The sequence below is a fragment of the Ictalurus furcatus genome, chromosome 26 (genome assembly GCF_023375685.1).
Source record: "Ictalurus furcatus strain D&B chromosome 26, Billie_1.0, whole genome shotgun sequence".
Classification (NCBI taxonomy): Eukaryota; Metazoa; Chordata; class Actinopteri; order Siluriformes; family Ictaluridae; genus Ictalurus; species Ictalurus furcatus.
Genome location: NC_071280.1, coordinates 19,371,732 through 19,394,535, shown reverse-complemented (window position 1 = coordinate 19,394,535; position 22,804 = coordinate 19,371,732). Strand labels below are relative to the sequence as shown.

General features: G+C 43.9%; 1 protein-coding gene across 1 annotated transcript in view; it reads right to left on the bottom strand.

The window, feature by feature from the left end:
* Nucleotides 1-204: 204 nt before the first annotated feature.
* The window catches only part of LOC128602457 (adhesion G protein-coupled receptor L1-like), a 44,657-nt gene continuing 22,057 nt past the window's right edge, over nt 205-22,804 (bottom strand). The window contains exons 6-26 of the mRNA XM_053616268.1: nt 19,228-19,435; nt 18,777-19,041; nt 16,185-16,512; nt 15,693-15,980; nt 14,267-14,370; nt 13,906-14,091; nt 13,781-13,819; nt 12,640-12,820; nt 12,383-12,505; nt 9,838-10,043; nt 9,564-9,737; nt 9,237-9,446; nt 7,889-8,109; nt 7,701-7,767; nt 7,303-7,394; nt 5,427-5,595; nt 4,769-4,921; nt 4,550-4,643; nt 3,739-3,861; nt 3,449-3,466; nt 205-3,039 (exon numbers count right to left, since the gene is read on the bottom strand). Coding sequence (XP_053472243.1) covers nt 2,222-3,039; nt 3,449-3,466; nt 3,739-3,861; nt 4,550-4,643; nt 4,769-4,921; nt 5,427-5,595; nt 7,303-7,394; nt 7,701-7,767; nt 7,889-8,109; nt 9,237-9,446; nt 9,564-9,737; nt 9,838-10,043; nt 12,383-12,505; nt 12,640-12,820; nt 13,781-13,819; nt 13,906-14,091; nt 14,267-14,370; nt 15,693-15,980; nt 16,185-16,512; nt 18,777-19,041; nt 19,228-19,435 — 4,067 coding nt within the window. The 3' untranslated portion in view covers nt 205-2,221. The remainder of the gene's footprint in view (nt 3,040-3,448; nt 3,467-3,738; nt 3,862-4,549; nt 4,644-4,768; nt 4,922-5,426; nt 5,596-7,302; nt 7,395-7,700; nt 7,768-7,888; nt 8,110-9,236; nt 9,447-9,563; nt 9,738-9,837; nt 10,044-12,382; nt 12,506-12,639; nt 12,821-13,780; nt 13,820-13,905; nt 14,092-14,266; nt 14,371-15,692; nt 15,981-16,184; nt 16,513-18,776; nt 19,042-19,227; nt 19,436-22,804) is intronic.

Below are 22,804 nucleotides of genomic sequence, written 5' to 3'. Positions count from 1 at the left end.
TGTTTCATTTTTATTTCATTGAATTAAGTCAATTACGTTCATGACACATTCTGATAAGTCCGTCGTTCCTTATACTCGTTTATTTTGTATGAGAAGTTACATTTTATTCCTCTCGTCTCTGTTTGGACAAACACTTTTACGGAAACCTGCTCCCTCTTTTTGTGGTGTGTTGAAGAGAAAACAAAACAAAAAACAAGAACAACAACAACCCAGCGGTTTGTTTTATTATAATTTTTTTTAATAAAAACACATTTCTCGTCTATCTCTTTAACAAAATCCCGTCCTTCTGTCACCCTCTCAGAGCGGAAGAGCAAAAATGGAGGAAAGACAGAAAAGAGTGAATGAGAAGGAGAGAGAGAGAGAGAGAGAGAGAGAGAGACAGAGGGAGAGACTAGTGAAAGATATAGAGTATCGTTCAGGTCTTCTACACATCCTTTTATGTGATTTTGTTTCCTTTTGTTTGTAACATTTGCAGATATTACAAGAAGCAGTTTCTCAAACTTCCATTCTCTTACCGCTATTTACACCAGATACATGACAGTAGACTACTCGTGCCTCCTTGACGTGTCTAGAAAAAGGGGCGGAGCTGTGAGCTTGGCTTGTCTCTGAACCGAAGAAGCTGATTTGGTGAGGCCCCTGTCTGAGGCATGTCTGAGGTCCACGGTGCCTAGAAGTCCAAACAGGTTGCAGCAAAATGAACGAAGCAGACCGATTTTGGATCCCTGGTCGAGGTCATGGACCCTTTAATGTAACTAACATCTTGACCCCTGACCTCAGGGGAAGGCCTTTCAGTGTGAACACTGAGAACGCAAGAAAGAAGTCTGTGTTTATGTGTGTGTGTGTGTGTGTATGTGTGTGTGTGTGTGTGTGTGCTCCCTTTAAAAAGGACGTTTTTGGCAATGTCAAAAGTTTTTGTTCTGTTGTCTCTGGAGAAGGCGTCACATTCTTCTGAAGGGGCTTAAGGACAAGAAATAAACGAACAATACATCAAATAAGAACCAAGACGCAAATCCAACACTCCACCCTGAGAGAGAAAGACAGAGAGGACACAGGAAGGCAGAGCAAGAAAATGAGACAGAGATATGTGAACCGACAGACAGATGGATATATCTGATGGGCAAGTATACAGTGTAGAGAGACAGAAAGGGAGAGATGATGGATGGATGGCAGTGAAGATGGGCAGGGTGGGTGTGGAGGTGACCAAGAGACAGAGACTCAGAGGAGGAAGCCATCCTTTTTCTTTGCCTAATCATCATAATCATCATCATCATCATCATCATCATCATCATCATCATCAGGTTCTTGGTAAATGTGCTTTTCTAGGGTGTCCTTATTTATCATATATACCACAAATCAACCACTATCTCACTCCATAATTGTGCCTATGGAAATAATCAGTTATGTTGTTTTTATCCATGGAATGGACTGGCTAGAGAACATAACTATGTGTTGGGTGATACCAGTAGGGTTCTAGTTCCATTTTGATTCCCACCAACTTCTAGAATGGAAAAAAGTCATATGGTTAACCAATGAATTCATTGGACTCAAGCCACATGAATTTACTTGTTCATTCATTTTTCGGTGCGTTAGCAAATCCGAGTGCAAGTCAGGACTACCCCCTGTACGGTATACCAGCCCAATACTCACACCTAATGGCAACTGATGCCAATCCTCAAATCACCTTATATATGATGAAAGGTAGGCGCAAACTGGAGGACAACCACGTGGACAATAAGCAAAACCTCTTACAGACACTGAGCTTAAGATCAGACCTTGGACCCTAGAGATATGGACCTTCATGCCACTGTGTCAAAATAAATGCACAGCCAATCACCAAGCAATGCTGCTAGCCACTCCCCCAAGTGCCATTAGGTTCCGTCTTGAGGGGATACCATTACCACACTGGAACCTTTGGTAGTAGACTCATGGCCAATGTGGAATAGTTTGAAAAAATGCAGTGGCTGTCTTTATATGATTTAGAGGATGTGTATTAGCACTCACCATCCTGGTTTAGTCAGCAGGTGGGAAACGGCGACAACTGAACAATGACACCCAGCTTGGCTAGGACTCACTCACCAACGATATTCTTACAGAACAGCTGTTAATCTACTATCTACTGTAGAGTGCTGTAGTACTGTTCTACAGTAATGGATGATGATGATGATATCACTCTTCCTTCTTCCTCCCCTAGATCTCCATGTCCTGGTCACCAGCGCCCTAGTCACAGACTCGTCACCAGCTGCATCTGTCCATCGCCTTCTCCGTGGGAGGAGTCTAGCCCCAGACGACCCTCCTCGTTGGTCCGGCGTGATGGGGGCTGGTAGAAGGCAGAGACATGGGCGTGTCTCCCTGTGCTGAAGTATAATTCATCAGGGGGCAAGGCTGAACGAGGCTCAGTTCCCAAACCCTCAGGGCTGCTGTCAGGATAGGAAGAGTCTCTATCTCTTGCATACAGGGAGGAGGAGTCAGGGCCAACTCCACCCACGCTGTCTGTAATTTCAGCCGAAAAGCTTTCTGAATCCTCTTCACTCTGATAGAACACTGACTGTGTGTGCTCCAAGAGGCGGGGCTTCTCCGGCACATGGGGTTTATCAGGAACACGTGGTTTATCGGGAAGGCGGGGCTTCTCCAAAGCCTTGTAAAGTGGTTCCTCTTCATCCTGTGGAGGTGGCGGTGGTGGGCGGGGAAGAGGACGTTGGGGTGGCTCCCTGTGACCCATCCCTGCGTTCATGTACTCCCGTGGCTCCGCCTCCGTGTCCGTGTTGCTGCTGTAGCGATCAGCAGCAGGACGCAGGTTGCTCTGCACCAGCTCAGAGATGATCATCTTCTCCAGTGCTGCCGCATCTGACAGGTTCCTCCTCATACCTCCTGGAGGCTCTGACCCTCTGGGGGTCAAAAGGGCAGGGCTGACGTCTCCCACAGCGACGCTGCCAAGGAGGTCAGAACTTCCACCGTGCACTGAGTAGCTGTTATTGTAGTTTCCATTCAGACGAACAGGCTCCAAGCCACATGACTCACGACTGCGAGATAGAGTGCCCTCTACAGGACAGAACAAAAACAGCAATCAGTCAGCTGACACAACACTTCTTTTAGCGAGGAGTGATAGAATAAAAAAAAAATCTTGACAAGACTTTTAGACCTGAGCGTGAAAACATCAGTTTTATATGATCATTTTCAACTCCCATTAACATTCTGATGTTAGCGTTAAGACGTTAGTGGAACCGACGGAGATGTGGTAGTGTATGAACATGACTTAGTATATAACACAGACTCAAATCTTAAACTATAAAAACAAATATTTTCAGTGTGGCTGCTGTCATGCATATTACAACAAAAACAAAAACAACAACAACAGGCAAAAGTGATAAAAGTGTTGTGTTTGTGATCATGGATAAGAAACAGCAACATAAACACGTGAGACAGTAATGTTATAACAGGTATTCCGTACTTGAGTTTCTGAAGGTACCTGCAGATCAGAGACAGACAGAAATAGAGACAGCAAGAAAAAGAGGAGGTGGTGGTAACGTGACAAATGCAGAGAGATACAGTGACAGATACGGAGAGCGAGATTGCAAGATTTACAGATAGATAAAGGAGGAAATAAAGGACAGAAGGAAAAGACAGAGTAAATCCATATAAATACATTCACTCAGAACTGAGTATATTAATGTAGGACACACACACACACACACACACACACACACATACACACACATACACACACACACACAGACTGACCAGTGGAGTTGAAGACAGCCGGTGAGGGTGGGTTAAATGTTTCAGCCAACAGCGTGTTATAAGGAGAGGAGCCAGAGCGAGTCTGCAACACTGGATTGGCCAGGAGATGATTACCCATAGTTCCTGTAAAATATGCAAGCATAAAGCTTGCATCATAACTCCTGAAGGTGTGGTTGTTTCTCTCAGCTCCTCACACATGGTAATGTCCAAAGCCTGTGATAATCACTTGTACAAAACCAACGGAAACAACAGTTCTAGTCTGATTTTACACACTGATGGAGTTGTAGGAGAGAATGCTTAAGACACACGAATGAGACAAAGCAACTAGAAACAAGAGACTTGAGATCTGCAAAAGGGGAGACTGGAGACACTGCTTGGTTTCCTACTCAAGCTGATATGTCCATTCATCTATTTCCATACTGTTTATCGTACACAGGGTCGTGGGGAGTCTGGAGCCTATCCCAGGGAACTTGGGGAACAAGGCAGAGAACACCCTGGACGGCCAAACCATCGCAGGGCACAATCACACATACTACGGACAATCTGGAAATGCCAATCAGCCTACAACACACGTCTTTGGACTGGTGGAAGAAACCGGAGTAACAGGAGGAAACCCCCTCCAGAATATGCAAGCTCTGTGCACACAGGATTCAAACCCCCAACCCCGGAGGTGCGAAGCAAACGTGCTAACTACTAAACCATCATTAACCACCCCCCGCACACACACACACCTGCTGATGTGTCCAGTTTCCCAAGTGGTGTCAGTAGAGAGACAGACAGATGTGTGTAGAGAGACAGACAGATGCGTTACCTCTGTTGAGGGTGGGTGTGTTGTTGAGGTCAGCCATGAAGGAAGACTCAGTCTGCCTGCGAACTGTGTCATTCCACATCCTCCGTATACGACTCTGAACACACACACACACAAAAACACAGGTTATGATGTTCTCATACATTTATGCATGAATTGTTATAGGTGTTAAACATTCTGTGTGGCGTGTAGACTTGAGTGATTAGGTTTGAAGTGTGTTACCTGTCGGTGCACTTGATTGTGTCTCGATTGGCCTCCGCTGTAGTATCGGTTGTTTCCACGGTGCGAACTCTTCAGGGACCCGTGAGAACCACCAGATGCGGCATGACCACAGCAGGATGATTGACGGAAGCATTTAGCATACTCCTTCTGAACCTGGACCCAAATCAATGTTTAATAATAATAATAATAATAATAATAATAATAATAATAATAGTGTTATGCACAAGACTGTTTTTTAGTTTTTTAAAAAGGTAATTCCTCCTTGAAAACTAAATAAAAGGTCAATAAAATGCTTGAACTGCTGTAGACAGCACATCCTCCATGCATCATCAAGTTATAAGGAGTTTCCACTCTACAGTATGTGCTCTCAGTTTCAGCATCAACACCACCATGTCCATATGAGCGCATTTGAAGATTTAGCATGTCTTTAAACATTATAACATCACACACAGATTTATTATTTAGTATGATTAAAAAAAAATTAAAAATTAAAAAGAGAACCGGCTAGTCCACTACATGTGGAATTACTGGTAAACTAGTCAAATCAGCAGTTGTGAAACCCTTGTTATGTATATTATTATACCGTTATTATATATATTTCCTAAGGATGGATTATATATATAAAAAAAGAAATTAAATAAAAGCATATGCAATATACCTTCTTCTGCAGTGCACAGTGAAAGATGAAGATAAACAGACCATGCAGGGCATTAAAGGATGTGAAGAGGTAGGCCATGAGTGCACTGTTTTCACTGATGAAGAGGAGGCCAAAGATCCATGTTAAAGTCACCAACAAGAGCAGAATGACTGAAGACAGTGTCCAACACCTGAGAGATACCAGAGCGAGAAAGAATGAAAAAAAAAAAACTAGAAGTTAAATGCAAAAAGTTCAATCAAACAGATCATAGAACGTGTCCTTGGTGTCTTTGTATCCTCTCTCAAATACTACAAATGTTCTACTACTGTATGAGTGTTGAAGTTCATTCCTGGAATATATACTGCGCCATGAAAAAGGATTTGAGCCCTTCCTGATTTCTTTATTTTTTGCATATTTGTCACCCTTAATTGGTTCAGATATGCAAACAAAATTAACAAGACACCTAGAGTAAACATAATTACAGTTTTTAAACGTTCATTTCTTTTACTGATGGAGAAATGTTGGCCTGGTGTGAGAAATCTATTACCCCCTTAATTACTCAATCAACCAATGAACCAAATTTAATTGATAATTGGGTTCAATAGACTAGACACGTCCCGGTTTTATTACTGTCAGCGCTGTAGAACCTGAACATCAGTTAAACAAAGAACCCAGGAAAAAATCTAAGGAGCTGCAGTCCTCACATAAGGTCAGTATTAGAAAGAGACTGAGCAAAAATAGCATTCATGGGAGAGTTGCATGGTGAAAAGCACTGCTAACTGAGAAGAACATAAAAGATTATCTCACATTCACCAAAAAAACAAAAACCACCTTGATGACCCCTAAGCTTGTTGGGATAATGTTTTCTGGACTGATTCATTTAAAGTGGAACTTTTAGAAGATATGGGACCTGTTACACCTAGAGTAAAGCTAACACAGCATGCTACAATAAGAGCATTGTATCAACAGTCATGCATGGTGGTGGTAGTGTGATGGTTTGGGGATGCTTCAGAGCCTGGCATGAAATCTGCTCTCTACCAGAACATCCTAAAGGAGAATGTCTGATCATCAGATGATCATGATCTGAAGCTCAAGCACAATTGGGTTACACAGCAAGACGATGTTCCAACCGACAAGATCAAGCCGTCAAATGATAATGATTCTTTATTGATCACATATACATTACAGCACAGTGAAATTCTTTTCTTCACATATCCCAGCATGTTAGGAAGCTGGGGTCAGAGCGCAGGGTCTGTGGAGTGGTCTAGTCAAGTTCTGACTTGAAGCCCATTGAGATGCTGTGGCGTGGCCTTAAACAGGCAGTTCATGCTTGAAAGCTCTCCAATGTGGATCAATAAAAGCAATTCTACAAAGAAGAGTGAGCCAACATTTCTCCACAGCGATGTCACAGACTGATTTCTAGTTATTGGAAGCATTTGTTTGTAGGTGTTGCTGTTAAAAGTGGCACAACCAGTTAGTAAGTTTAGGGGGAAATGACTTTTTCACATGGGTGATATAGGTATTGCATAACTGATTTCCTTCAGTAAATAAATGATTATTTAAAAACTGTGTTTTGTGTTTCTTTATGTTCTTCTTGTCTTATATTACATTTCATTTGACAAATATGCAAAAACAGAGGATATCATGAGGGGGCATATAATTTTTCCACAGTCTGCATATGGCCCTCATACAAAAGTGAAAAAAAAAGTAGTGAATAAGGTGTGGTTTCATAAATACAGTCTCTCCTCAATCACTGACCTTGAACCGCTATACCTACTGCTATGAACTCCAGACATCTGCTTTGACCCCCCCACCCAATGACCACCCAAATGACCTCCTAAATGACCACCCAAATGACACCTAAATGACCGCGCAAATGACTGCGCAAATGACATACTTGATGTTGTCGAAGCGGCTGGAGTCAGGCTTGAGCACGTTAGAATGGCGGATCATCCTGTGCACTGTGACCATTAGGATTACCAGATTCAGCTAGGGGTCAAAAGTCAAAGGTGCAACATAAGTTGTGACACACAACAAAGAAAGACAACAAACAGCTCACTAAAACTTTAAGTTTATAAATTCAAGTTCATCTAGCAAGACTATCTTGCCGCATTAAATGATTTTAGGTAAGTGAGTGAGGCGAATCAGTCATATTAGAGCCAGAGTGAATTTGCAAGTGTATAAGAAACAACACAGTATGTATAGTCAAGGAAGGTGATCGCTAGCTTAATGTAAAGAAAGGAGTATGATTAGCTGGCTTATGCAATGCTATGTTACTGGTTCCTTGTAACTTACCAGGATAACAAGGGAGACAGGGCCAATAAACAGCCAGATGAAGTAGTTATCCACACGCAGCCAGCAGCTACGCAACAATATGTGTTAATACACAAACATACACACACACAAATGTGCTTTATTGTGTTTATTTGGATCAGCGCAAGCTCTTAAATATAATGATACACATAATAATAAGATTGTCATACCTGGTGGGGCTGGAGTAGCCAGTGTAGTCGATGGAGGCCGAAATGGCCACCACCAATGTAGGAAAGCCATAGGCAGCAGTGTAGTAGTACTTCCTACGTGAGGACGGACTCTCGAACACCTCGACCAGCAGCACATAGAGCTGAACGGCCTCGACACACAACCAACAAAAGACAGAGAGAAGGAAGAAGTGCAGCAGAGCAGCTAGCACAGGGCATGCCACCTAGAAACACACACATAGACACACATAATGTAGCCTCCATTCATCTGCCACCGCCCCCCACCGCCCCAATTTAGTCTTGGCCAATTCTCTAATCAGAGGAGAATACGGTGATTCCTCTGAGACACAGGAAGCCAGCCAAATGCATCTTTTCGAACTACTGCTCATGCTGCATCACAGGGCAGAATAACAAACTCAGAGGAAAGCATACCCACCCTGTGTCACATGCAAGAGCTCACACACACCCATGATTAGCGAGTGTCGCTGTGATCGATAGGGAAGAGACAGTGTACCACCCCTCCCTCCCTGAGAGCACGGCTAGTTTTGCTCTCTTGGACTCCTCGCCATGGATTTGAACTTGCAAACTCTGGATGATAAGGCAAACACTTTTACTCTCTGTGTTGTGACCAAATCTGTGCCCCTGTCATTACCAGATCTGCACCCCCTGTGCCATTACCACATCTGCCTCCTCTGTGTCATTACCAGATCTGTGCCCCTGTGTTATTACCATATATTTGTCCCATGTCATTACCACATCTGCACCGCCGTGTCCTTTCCAGATCTATGTCCAGTGTCAATACCAGATCTGCACCCGTGTCCTTATCAGATCTGTGTCCCCTGTGTTATTATGAGATATATGCCCTTTGTCAATACCAGATCTGCACCCATGTCATTACCACATCTGCCTCCTCTGTGTTATTACCAGATCTTTGTCCCATGTCTTTACCACATCTTCGGCCCCCCTGTCCTTACTAGATCTACGTCTTGTGTCATTACCAAAACTACACCCTCTGTCATTACCAGATAGGCACCCACGTGTCTTTACTAGATTTGCATCCCCTGCTTAGTTACTAGATCTACTTCCGCTGCGTCATTACAAGATATGTACCCCTTTGTATCACTGCCACACCTGTGCCCCCGTGTTCTTCCCAGATTGGCGCCTTTTTTGTCAATGCCCTATCTGTGTCCCTAATGTTCATACCCGATCTACAGCCCCTTTCTCATTATCCAATGTCATTCTTTTCACTGAGCATCTTTAGATGTGACATCCTTACCACTGAATTAACCCCACACTCATCTCCTTCTACTGAAATCATCACATTTGGTGAATTGGGATTGCCTGCACGTACGGTGTAGTGGGTCCTGTCCATGCCGATGAGGAAGAGGAGCTGCGAGATGAAGAGCGTGAGGCACAGGTTCTTGTGGATGGTGGTGCGCTCGCTCTGCACGGCCTTTACGCAGCAGAAGGTGGAGATACACAGAGCCAAGCACACTAGGGAAATCACCATGCCCACCCAGGAAACGACAAACAGAATGAGAGCCTGCATGCCACCCGTGTACTGAGAAACAGGGCAAGAGAAAAAGAGGAGATAAACTTTAGAGAAATATTATCAGGATAAAAAGTAGAGAAAAGACTTAGTTAGTGACTGTGTGTGTGTGTGTGTGTGAAAACTCACAGCAGGTGTCTGGCGGCTCATGAGCAGAGCGAAGTTGGTGAGATGCGAGCAGGAGCAGGTAGTGTGTGTGTTGTTGCTGTATACAAGCCTGCAACCCTGAGAAGACCACTGACCCGTCATCGAGCGCTCCGAGTAGTTCCAGAATGAGCAGTTTGGCCCATAGTGATTCTCTAGCTGCAGCAATACCAACAGAAATGTACAAACCACATCTTTCTCTGTTTTAACGGCTTGAACCTTGCATTAAGGCGTAAAGGAGAGTGGCGTGTGTGTGTACCTGTAGGTGTCTGAGTGTGAAGTTGACAGGTTCAGTCAAAAACACACGGCTGGACTCTTTATTGATGGAGGCAGAGATTACATGGGAATTGACAGCCAGAGTCCTCGCTCCTGACTTTAGCTCCACCTCTGTCTTCACCGTGGCGTTTTGGGTGGACAGGAAAGGGCCGAGATTTTTATAAAGCGCAAACACCACCTTCACCTGACCTGCAAACCACAGCGAATTCAATCACACAGTACAATCCCACAGCCACCAGAAAATAAGGAACTGTATTATCTGATTAGAGGGACACACAGTGGCTGTTGCAGCAAACGTTCCAGCTTTGTGTCATGACCTGAGGAACCAAATCCAAGACCCGGTGTTCTACAGATACGTGTGTTTTCTCCACGTGCAGGTAACATTGGGTTATACATGTCAACATGTAATGGTTTTGTTATTAGGAGTAATTATTTATTGCCAATCATTTGTTTGCACTGTATTAATTGCTTTGTCAATAGTGTAGTGAAGAGCAGCCATGCAGATTTTACTCAAAGAACACTTCATGAACATTTGCTCATTGCGAAGCCTTGCTGATATTATGCGAGTTCCGATGTGTTTTGTCCTTTGTTGTGATTGCTGGATTTGTCTCTTGGTCCCCATTCACACCTGGTGTTAACATGTGTCCCGGGTGATTGGATCAAAAGTGGACAGCCGAGACTCATAGACGTTCACACCCGGCATTACGATGCATCTCCAGCAGCCGCTTGTGATCGGAATTCATACATCGTTTCCACTGGAAAAAGGCTGTCACGCACGTTTATTACGTCTGTCATTTATTTCAGGCAGAAATGATATCTCATGTACCTGTATGGACATTTTTAATTGCGTGGTCGGCTAATGAAATTTCCAAATGAATGAGAGATGAGACGACAAATGAAGCCAGGAAATGCAGCGGCTTTCATATCAGTTGTTATAGCGTCGCCTTTATCCGTTAGCCTAGCAGCAGAGAGCTAGTTTGCGATTAGTTGGTCGCGTTCACATGGCTAAACGTTTGTGTACCCCTGACCATCACACCCATATGTGCTTGCTTCTCTCTTTCCTGTGATAATGCGCTCTTCTGAGAAGGCTTTCCACTAGATTTTAGGGCGTGGCCATGGGGATTCATGTTCATTCAGCTTCAAGAACATTAGTGAGGTTGAGGTCAGGTGCTGATGATGATGTGAGGATGTGATGTGATGTGAGACTCCAGTTCCAGTTCATCCCGAAGGTGATGAGTCAGTGGGGTTGAGGTCAGTGAGGTTCAGAGTGCAGGACACTCACGTTCTTCTACCTTCTTCCAATCTTCACACATCACGTCTTCATGGAGCTCGCTTTGTGCACAGGAGCATCGTCATGCTGGAACAGTGTTTGGGTTCCTCTTACTTCCATCCATCCATCCATCTTCTACCGCTTACTCCTTCTTCAGGGTCGCGGGGGAACCTGGAGCCTATCCCAGGGAGCATCGAACCCCGAACCCCGGACCCTGGAGGTGTGAGGTGAACGTGCTAACCACTAAGCCACCGTGCGCCCTCCTCTTAGTTCCAGTGAAGGGAGTTTGTAACACTACAGTGTACAAAGACATTCTATACAACTGTGGCATGAGTTTGGAGAAGAACCACATATGGGTGAGATGGGTAGGTGTCCACAAACCTTATAGTCATATAGTCTACATCTTCATATGTATCCTCACTCTGCCTCTGAATCTCCACTCTTACAACTGGTTTTACTTGTACATTTTTTCCACACCACCAAATATTTACTCTTATATACTGAATTAAAAAAACACCTAATTTTGCACACAAAGCCGACCTGATTATGGGGTCAACCTCTCCATGCAGACCAGCAGTTTTGACAGTTTGTTTGGAGGTACTGTTTCGAGTATGTCCATCACCACCAGCTCTGGCCTGAACTCCCTCCTGTTAGATTGTGGTGGTGCCTATGTCTTCTAACATCTACCTGCCTATCATATTTGTTCTTTGGCGCCATTGCTACTTAGCTCATTGGTCTCCTAGTCTCTAAGCTCCCTACCACTTGGGTTCCCTAGCTCCTTAAAATGAACTTGTTTTTCTCCTGATTTGTTTAGTGATCGGTTGCAGGTTTTGAGCTTTTACCATGTTTTCTGGATGTCTTTCATGCATGTCCCCATGTTAAACCTGTCTTTCAGCTGGCTTTCAGAGATGAATCGTAATATGTCATTTCATCAAGAGATGATCAAGGGATGGTTCGGAATATGGCATTTTGTCTCTCAGTTGTTACAGACAGCAAAACAAAGAGCAAGACCGAGAGCAAGACAGAGGACGATGGTTGCTCAGTGGTGAAGACATTGGACCACTGTTTGGAAGGCCATGAGTTCAAATCCCAGCACTACCGAGCTGCTTCTGCTGGGCCCCTGAGCAAGGACCGTAACCCTCACCTGCTCAGTATAAAATGAGATAAATGTAATGTCCTTTCACTTCTGTAATCGCTCTACATAAGGTCATCTGCCAAATGTGATAGATGTAACGTAAGAAGGAGTCAGAAGGTTTACCATTACGGCTGTACTGTTTGATTGTAGCTTCAGAGAGATGGATGGTGCTGTCACTGTCATATGAGTGTGGGAAGTGCAGATCTCCAATCTCCGTATCCGCATTCAGGACATATACCTCCAGATCTAATACATACACATGTAAGTACAACAAATGTTTTTTTCCAATATATTTACTGGTTTGTAGTTGTCCATAATGCCAAGAAACACCAATTTATTTAGCCTTTTATTTTTTAGCATTTATATCTGTTGGGTCTCACCAATATTGGGCGCGCGCTCGCTAAATCGCCCCTCATAGAGGTTGTTGGCCAGCAGGAAGGAGCCTTTCTCCATCACGTCCAGCAGCATGGTGGCCGTGTGAGACTGATCAGTCATGTTCATGTCCTGCCACGAGTCCAACGCCTTCAAGCTCAAAAGATTATCGGCCGTCTGCACCATGGCCTGTACGAGCAGAAAGACAGAGAAGCAGATCATAAACAAACCTAGGGAGAAAGTGACAGAGAGAAATATAATATATTATATTATCCATCTATCCATGTTCTGTACCGCGTATCCTACACAGGATCACGGAAAGCCTGGAGCCTATCCCAGGGACTCGGGGCACGAGGCGGGGGACACCCTTCACAGGGTGCCGATCCCATCGCAGGGCACAATCACACACTCGCACACTACGGACAATTTAGAAATGCCAATCAGCCTACAACGCATGTGTCTGGACTAGCGAGGAAACCCCCGAAGCATGGGGAGAACATGCAAACTCCATGCAAAATCCCCCAACCCTGGAGGCACGAGGCAAGCGTGCTAACCACTACGTCTCTGTGCCTCCTATATTATATTACATTATATTATTTTTATTCTTAAATTTGTTGAAATTTAGGGGTTTTTTCAGCAGCTATTGTGCAAACGTTTCAGTTAAAAGCTTTTATGTCCTTGTTAGATTTTTTTATTTCCATCCTAATGTTCTTCTGGTTATCTTGTCTTGTCTGAACTCCAGAAGCTCACTAACGATGTTGTTGAAGCTTAACATTTCCCTTATAATCGCAAGTTTCAGACACACCGGCAATTTCTGTGTAATATCAGTGTGGTCCTTGAGTAGTTTTCCTTGGTGTTCCCGTTTCTCTTTCACATTGCTTCATTTTTAAAATAATTAATAGCTAATTTTAGGGACCTTTAGATATGTGATCTGAGTTAGCATTTCTTCTAAACAGCAATCCACTGTTTATGTCGGAACAACCTGGAAGTCAAAAAGCCTGTATGTTCTTTAGGAGTTCTTAGCTGAAATATACAGTATATTGTGATCAATACTGTTACTGTCAAAATGACAGGAAATACTGTGATATTATAATTGTTTTCAGACTATATCACTCATCTCTGCTTTTACTGTTGCTATGAAAATGTTACCTGAATGAATGCTCTGCAGGTTCTCTCTCTCTTCTGAAGCTGCAATAGAATGAAATGCTTTTAAAATAAAGGTTTTTACATGTGGAGATCACACATGCACTGTGTGCGTGTGTGTGTGTGTGTACTTTGTTATAGTTGCGTGTGGCCGAGTCCTTGTTGGCGGGCCGTAACGCCTGCAGCTGAAAGTCCAGAATGTCCAGCAGCTGCTCCATAAGACGCACAGAGGAAGTGACATCACCAGCATACACTTGTCCCCGTGTGTGATTGACGAGCACAGCAGCGATATGTGCTGCATTCTCCCCACTCTTTATCTAGATCAGGATAAAAGTGGACATTTAGAGTGTTTAGAAAAACACAGTCAATATTAAGTGAAACGTACACGTCATTTATTCAATTCAACTAATAGTATTTATCCCAATTTGTATGTACTTAAACAATTGCATTGATTTGCACGTTCCCAGAGATGACCTGTGACCCCTGACTGACCTTCTGAGCGACCTGGTTGACCCAGGGTGATGTACAATTACTAAGGTCAGGACCTCTGGGGTTCCACACCACCTCGTCAGCCATACAGTGATAGGAGGCTAAACCTAAAGGTTGACAAAAGGAGAAAGAATTTGTTTTTTAATGTTTTAATTAACTTTTAACACTTGGGAGAAAAGCAAGGTTGCGGCTTTTGCTATAAATCCCCATGAATCCTTGGATTCCCAGATTCCCAATATTATAGCCTCTATCCTCTACAAATTGATGATGCTTAAAAATCTTGTCTGACACAGCCATCCTTTCAGTTTTGGTTTGTCTTTTGTTACAAACATTCCACCATGTACAACAGCAAGCAGAAGACAAAAGCATTATTTTTAGCCGCCTGGGTGGTGTTCAGAACAGATGTGACCAATTCCAATTGCGGACAACATACTTTATGACTTTTAACACACTTTTGACCAATTTATCACAGACTGTGGGAATAGGTGAAGCTCTGCCCTAGAGACACTGATCTACAGACACTCTAGGTGGATGATTAACTGGCAACCTGCTGGAGTCCCACGTTGTCAGAAGTTCTTTACACACAACTTAATCTGACCACCCTGCTTAGGTCCAAGTGTAAAAATGTTAATGACCGCCATCAATGCTGGTCAGAATTCGCAGTCCAAGGGGTGACTGTAAGCGAATAATTCTTTTAATAATCCAAATGTAACACCAAACCAGGACATTACCCCTCTCTGTCAACAGAGGTGATGGTCTCCAGAGGATTGGCGAGATCTCTGCCGAGTTCTCTTCATATCCGGTTCACGTCCAGACTCCTCAATTTATAAACACACTTGGAAGAGTGATTCATTGTGAAGTCTTGCCCAATACTGCAGTTGTGTGAATTCTGAGCCATGTTATTGCACTGATCATCTGTACTGTCTGTTCTAGCAGTGTTGGGTTAAACTGAAGCAAAACTTACACTGTGCTTCTATCCAAACAGCTGCTTGGTGAACCTAAATGGGCCTGCAGTAAATGCAGTCCATTCTCTGAGGTTCTCTCTACTAGTCGACTCTGGAGAGGGTAATTAGTTTGCTTCTGATGACAAACTGAGGCTTTGTATTTTGCTCTTGAGGATAATATCTCTCACTTGTCTTGCCTCACCACCGTAAAGTGGTGCTTTAGGGTCAGCAGTCCTTGCCACAACTACCTCATGTTGTTGATTTACAACATAGTGCTCTACCTTCATTCAATCGCAACTTTCTAAAATCAAATGACCTTTTTGGTAGAGATATCTTCACTTCTCAGTTATTTCTAGTTCTTTCTTATTTCTGCTTCCCGCCACAAGCTTTACTACTTGCGTTGTATTTAGATTGTTGTCCAATTAGGGCACTATTTCTGTTGAAGTCACTTGAAAGCTGTGTTTGGTGGGCACACAAACACTTACCGAGTGATCCTTTTGGGCAGGGTCTCTGGACATTCTCTCCGTGGGGTGTTTGGGGCCACTGTACTCCACGGCTCACTCTTTCCTCACACATAGGAGTGCGGCCTCGAGGCTGGCGCGGTGGACGCAACGTCACGGGCACCGAGGCCGTGATGGGCCGGCCACGGTTTTTCGAACCGGCTGGGTTAAATGTCACTGAGAGTGGGGGGCTTGGACTGAAGCCCAAAAATACTGTAGATGAGACAGGGGAGAGAGCAGTGGTGGAGGACAGGAGTGGTGTGGAGAGAGGGTCTGAGAGAAACAGAAAGAGATTTTTTTAAAATTCTGTTTATAGAGTGATAGGAACAAATTATCAAGCTAGCTAGCTATTTAAATGACGGCCTTGGGTATAATGCTAGCCAGCTAGCTATATTTAATACCTTTTTAAACACAGTGTAATAGAATATTGTCAAAGCATCAGAAATGCAAATAAAATGGTCTCTTGCTGTCTCTGACCTGCAGTGGGCTGTGGGGGTCTGAACTCCAGAGGGTAGCGTAGGACATTGTAGTTGTTCCACACATACAGCTGATTGTCTCGAGGGTTGTAACTGATAGATGAGATGTGTTGGTATGGGTTGGGAAAAGCGATGCTTACAGACTCTGCCCTTTCTCGTCGTGTGTCATAGGCATAGAGTATAAAGTCCCCACCCGCCTCGCTGTCATCGTCCTGGTAGACGGAGCGAACGGCGTACAGGATACCGCACGCAACGAACGCATCCGATGCCATGCGCTTCTCAAAGCCTGTCTGCCATGTCCCTTCAAAACGCAGTGTGTATGGGTTCACCTGCGCAATACGGAGCATGAAGAAAATAGTTAAAATACGACATGGAGCATATCTAATCAGAACAGAGGACAGAGAACTTTCAACTGTAAGCTATCTCGAATGTAAGTCACTTTTATAAATGAATCAGTCACATGGAAAAAATAAGTACACCCGTACATTTATCACACCTTCAAATCCATATAATTAGAATGAGGTGTTGAAGATTCCAGTGATTAGAACCTGCTTAGGGAGTGCAGGTGGAACCGGTCTTATTTATATCCCTCTCATATCTAGTGTCTGGTGTTCCCTTTGTTATTGAGGTGTGTGGTGTCATCATGCCAAGATCTAAAGAGTTCTGTAAGGCCTTCAGAAAAAAGGTTGTGGATGCCTATGAGTCTGGCAAGGGATTTAAAAAGATCTCAGAATTATTTGAAATACATCATTCCACTGTAAGGAAAATCATCTACAAATGTTGCAGATTTCAAACGTCTGCCGATTAGTCCAGGTCTGTCCATCCCAGCACAAGAGGAGATCGTCTGTTGCAAAAAAAGTCTCCAAGAACCCCAGTACTTCATCACAGGACCTGCTAGTAAGTCTTGTAACTCAGAAAGAGATTACACAGATTTGACCTGCATGGGAGGTGTGTCAGGAAAAAGCCTTTGCAAAACTACAGTTTGCCAATGAGCATATAGGCAAAGACCAGGCCTTTTGGAATAATGTGCTCTGGACAGACGAATCAATGATCATGTTTGGTGCAGACCAAAGACCGCTTTTCAGGAGAAGCACCTCATACCAACTGTGAAGCACGGTGGTGGAAATGTTATGGTTTGGGGTTGCTTCACTGCCTCAGGGACTGGGCAGCTTACATTCATTGATTCGACTATCAATTCTGCATCATATCAAAGACTGCTTGAAGATAATCTAAGGCCATCTCTCTGATAGTTGAAGTTGAACTGAAAGTGGACCTTTCAACAGGATAATGATCCTAAGCACATGAGCAAATCCATGAAGGAACGGCTCAAAAAGAAGAAATGGAGGGTTATGGAATGGTTGAGTCAAAGCTTGGATTTGATCCTAATTGAGATGTTGTGGGGGGATTTGAAACGGGCAGAACATGCAGAAAACCCTCAAACATCTTGCACCTGAAAGAATATTGCATGGAAGAGTGGTCAAAAACTCCAGCAAGCCTGGTGCACAATTATACAAAACACCTACAAGAAGTTATTTATTCTAAAGGCGGCAATACTAGCTTCTGAGCCATGGGTGTACTTACTTTTTCCAAAGAAGAATATCCCATCTATTGATATTTCTGTTGAATACATGATTGGAAAAGCAAATATTCCTTGTGGTTTTGTTCAAGTATATCAACTTTATTAATAGGCGCTGTTCCAAAGAGGATCAAATGTTTACTTGTTCAAATATATATATACATAAAAAAAACCCAACAAATTCCATGGGGGTGTACTTACTTTTTCACTTGACTGTAGGTTAGAGATATTGCTTACTTTAACTACCAAGATCATGTTGGTGCAACTAAGATGCCACTGCTGATGTAATTAGTATGATCTCAATGGTGTAACTACCCTAGACTTGTTTACAGATTAGTCTTCTCATAAAATAAATACGGTCTTGCTGACACAACTGCGAGAGTCTTTCTGGGAAATTAGCATGGGATTGCTGATGGAACTAATATAGTCTTGCTGGAGCAATTCGCATGGACTTTCTCAAGGAACTAACATGGTTGCGATCATGTCTAGTGTAACTGGTATGCTTTCAGTGGTGTACCGAGCATTATCTTGCTTGTGCAACTAGACTAGTCTACTGGTATAACAAGCATGGTCATGTTGATGAAACTGCTTGCAACTAACATGGCCTGCTGATTTAACTAGTAAAGCAGTGCTGGGGAAACTAGCATGGTCTTGCAGGTGTAACTTGCATGGGCCTGGTGGTGGTCTTGCATGGGTGTCTTGCATGGGCAACTAGCATGGGACTGTTGATGTCACTAGCATGGGCCTGCTCGGACAATTAGTGTTGTCTTGCTTGGGCAATTAGAATGCTTTTGTTGGTTCAACTATCATGGCCTTGGTGGGACAACAAGCATGGCCTTGCCAGTGTAATTAGCATGGCCTTGCAGGTGTAACTAGCATGGACTTGCTGATTTAACGTCGTCTTGCTGCAGCAACTAGCTTGGTCTGGTTTGTCCAGCAATCATGGTCTTGCTAGGGCAAGTCTCGCTGGTGCCGTTACATTAGGGATTTATATTTATCACTCTTTCTGTCTCTGACCTGGCTGAGGACTATTCGTCCATTGTTCTCCTCTGTGGCGTAGATGACCCACAGGCCATGTTCGTCAACAGCAAGGTCAATGTCTGACTTCCCTCCCCAGCGGTATGGTGATGTGTCATGGTAGTTGGCATTGGTCACAATGGCCTCTCCACTCTTGATGCGGGTCCGCAGATCATATTTAACAATGTTCCGAGTTCGTTCTTTATTGTAGAACACAGCGCCATCATACACCACGAACCCGGTGCCGTCCACTCGACTCGGCAACCTGAGAACAACACACAGCCATAATGCCTTTATTTAGAAATTACTGCTCATTCACCCAGCGCAGCAAAAAATCCTTCTGTATGTTAAATCTTGATGTTTGTAGCTCTCTCTCCAATTCTTTGGAACATGTTAATGTTTTTGTAGCACTAAAGAACCTGAGAGCACACACACACACACACACACTCACTTATAGGTAGTGGTGACTCGGCTTTGTCGATAGTCATTCCAGGACGCGTACTCGTACAGCGTGTCTGTGCGGTATGGAGTCCACGGCATTACATACAACCTATCAGCAGCCTGCAGGGGATCTTTACACCATGCCCCTGACTGATGCTCCGCCTCTCGCACCAAACTGGCCTCCAAAACACCAATCAGAGTGCCCGGACAAACGAAGACTGCGGAGAGAGCGAGACGCCAAAAGAAAAAGGAAGAAAGACAGACAGGATGGAAAGAAATGAAAAGAAAGATTGCCTGAGAGTATTAGAATACTAGAGGTACAGATTTCGCATGCAGTATTCTCTCACTCTCTTTCTCTCTTTCTCTCTCGCTTATACTCACACACACACACACACACACACACACACACACACACACACTCACACACACATTCCTCTTTCATCACTAGTTGGACGCTGGTGTGTGTTGATGCCTGTTTGCGTGAAGGAGAGAAACATGATTAAAGCAGCAGACTTATAGTGTGAGTGAGACTGAGTGCATGTAAGATAGACAGATAGATAGATAGATAGATAGATAGATAGACTTGCTACAAGTTAGTTGAGGTAGACAAAAAAGGGGGAGGGGCTACATAACAGGAACTTCCTTTGGATCCAATGAAATGTGGGTTAGTTCACGAAGAGGGACGCTATTGGCTGAGGGAGGCGTCAGTCACTGACTCCCAACTTTGGTTGGTCAACTCAAGGTCAAACACACACACACACACACACACACATACAAATAAACAACAGGGCTGAACCACGTCAGGAACACTTCATTCATTACTGATACTACAAAAGAGAAGGAGTTTGTTGGTAAAATGGCAGAAATGAAACAACGGGTCTGCCCTGAAGGAAGCAAAGGGATAAACGGATGAACAAACAAGTGGAGGAAAGAAGGATGAATAAGAGGAGGAGGAAGGAGGTTTCGCTTAGATCTGAGGAGTCCAAATTGAACACAGCAAGCAAATGAAATTAACAGCAGAGAAATGTGTGTGAGTGTGTGTGTGTGTGGGTGCATGGATGAACAGATAGACAGAGATAAATGGGCCACTTATATAGATTCTTTTAACCTTAGCAGTTATACAAAGCGCTTTGCACTGTTTCTCATTCACCCATTCACACACACACACTCACACACACTCACACACTATGCAAGGCGCTAGCCTGCCATCAGGAACAACCTAGAGTTCATTGTCTTGCCCAAGGACACTTCAGCATGTGGAGGCCCGTGGGCCGGGGATTGAACTGCCAACCCTGCGATTAGGGGACAACCTGCTCTACCACCTGAGCCACAGCCGCCCCGGGTGAGAGGTGAGAGAGCGTGTAGAAGAGCGTGTGAGAGAAAGACAGAGTGTATGTGTGCTTTTTTTGGGGGGGGGGGGCTCGCTGAGAGAAAGAGAGAATGAAGAAGAAAGAGGTTACATCGAACCGGACCACATCACAGGGGCCAAGGATTTGCAGAACAAAGGATAGAGAGAAAGAGAGGAAGAATGAGGGAGGGTAGGGAGGGAGGTAGGGAGGGAGGGTGAGAAACTGCGGCGTTAACAAGGTCTTTACCTTTTTGGTCCACTTCTACTCAAGCGTCGGAGATAAATAGAGAGAAGGAAGGAAGGAAAGAAGGAAGGAGGGAACAAAAGTTGGCAGAGAAGACAGAGAAGCGAGAGAAGACGGAGGAGAAAAAAGAGAGAGATTTCAGTTCACACAGCAGCCTTCTGATTTTCTTTCAAGCTTTAAAGATCAAAGTGGAAATTCATTCAACGTTAGCCATGTTGGGTAGAGGAGAGTGGGCGAGAGAGAGAGGGAGAAAGAGAGGGAAGGAGAGAGAGAGAGAGAGGGAAGGAGAGAGAGAGACAGAGAACAGAAGAGGGAGGGACGGGGTTTAAACAAATGGGTATGAAGGGAGGGAGGGAAGAGGGAAGCTACAGACTCCAAAATATCGCCTTTCTGTAGTATAAACGACTGAATTTTTTGGGATTGTTAGAACAAAAATCTCCCCATTCTGGCATCCTGCAACACCCCTGTTCTCTCTCCACCCCTCCACCCCGCCCCTCCCTCCATCTGTCCATCTGTCCATGCATCCATCCATCCTTCCACTCATCCTCCCGCCTGGGGCTGCTGAGGAGCGCTGGAAACGAGAGAGAAAAACGGCAAAGCTGATGATGATGATGATGATGATGAAGATGATAACGGATGAAACATAAAATCAAAACATATAAGTTATCCAATAAGTATTATTAGGCATTTATGGAAGGAGTCTCCAGTGTCAGTGCCTTGTGATGCTGAGTCATCATGGTGGAGTTTTGCCTCACTATTTTCTTAATATCACTTATAAATATAAAACAAATAAGCAACAAAACTACCAAATGTAAGTTATGACTACAGGAGAAATGTTCTTCCTAAAAACTTTAGAATCGTTCGTAGCATTTACATACAATTACTCTTCAGCAGGATAAAAACTAAATGTAGGAACTTTAAAAACGAGGGCATATTGGATAACCTGTTATCAGTACATGTCTAGTTCAAGCTGGGTGCTAAGCATGGTCGGCTGTTATGATAGAACTGTCTCCATGGCAACACATCCGCTTGAACACACACGCGCGGAATTGTAATGTCAACATCTCTCACCAAGGCTGTGAGACACACACACACACACACACAAGGGGAAACTCATGCCAGCCTTACAACAGGGATATAAATCAAGTATGACACACACACACACACACACACACACACACACACAGAGGAGATGTGTGCTCACTCCTTAGGGAACTGAGAAGTTGCCACAAACACTGATCTTTCTAGACTGAACAGGAACACACACACACACACACAAGTAAACCCTAAGCCACAATCTGCTGAAACAGAGAGTGGAATGAAAATGGCGGATGACTTTGGGTCGTACCATTCCACTCTGCAGTAGAGGGGGCTGGAAACACAAAATCAAGGGTTAATGCAGGTCTGAATCACTGGACCTGAAAGCAGGGGGAGACTTTCTTTATTAGAAATAAAACATCAGTGTATTGCTTGTGAACGCTGTAACAAAATGCAAGGGAGAGAAATGCAGAACAGAATGAAGAATGAATGAACAGCTGCGTCGTCACAGCTGAAAACGGCTCCTGCTCCTGGAGGACAGGAAGAACAGACCATCTGCATTAGAGGAAAATAAAGGAAAAGGTTCAGGTACTCCAGAGTGCCCCCTACGGAAGGAGAAAAGGATCAGACCCAAGTGCCCAAAACCAATCACACCCAGTGGAGGAGTGGAGAGAGGGAGGGGGTGGAGCCAGGGACGGAGGGGGTGGAGGGAAGGAAGAAGAGGGTATCAGGTGATGGAGGGAGAGGTAAAAAAAAAGGAAGGTGTGAAAGAAGAGAAGAGAGGAGGAAAAGAGAGAAGAGGTTAAAAAAGAAAAAACAACGAGAGGCAATAATAGGCATTATTATTTTCTTTATGAAAATAAAGAAAAGGACAAAACAGAAAAAAACAGAAAAAACAAGAAAGGAAAGAAAAATATATTAATAACAGATGAGAGGAGCAGAATGGATATAAAAAGA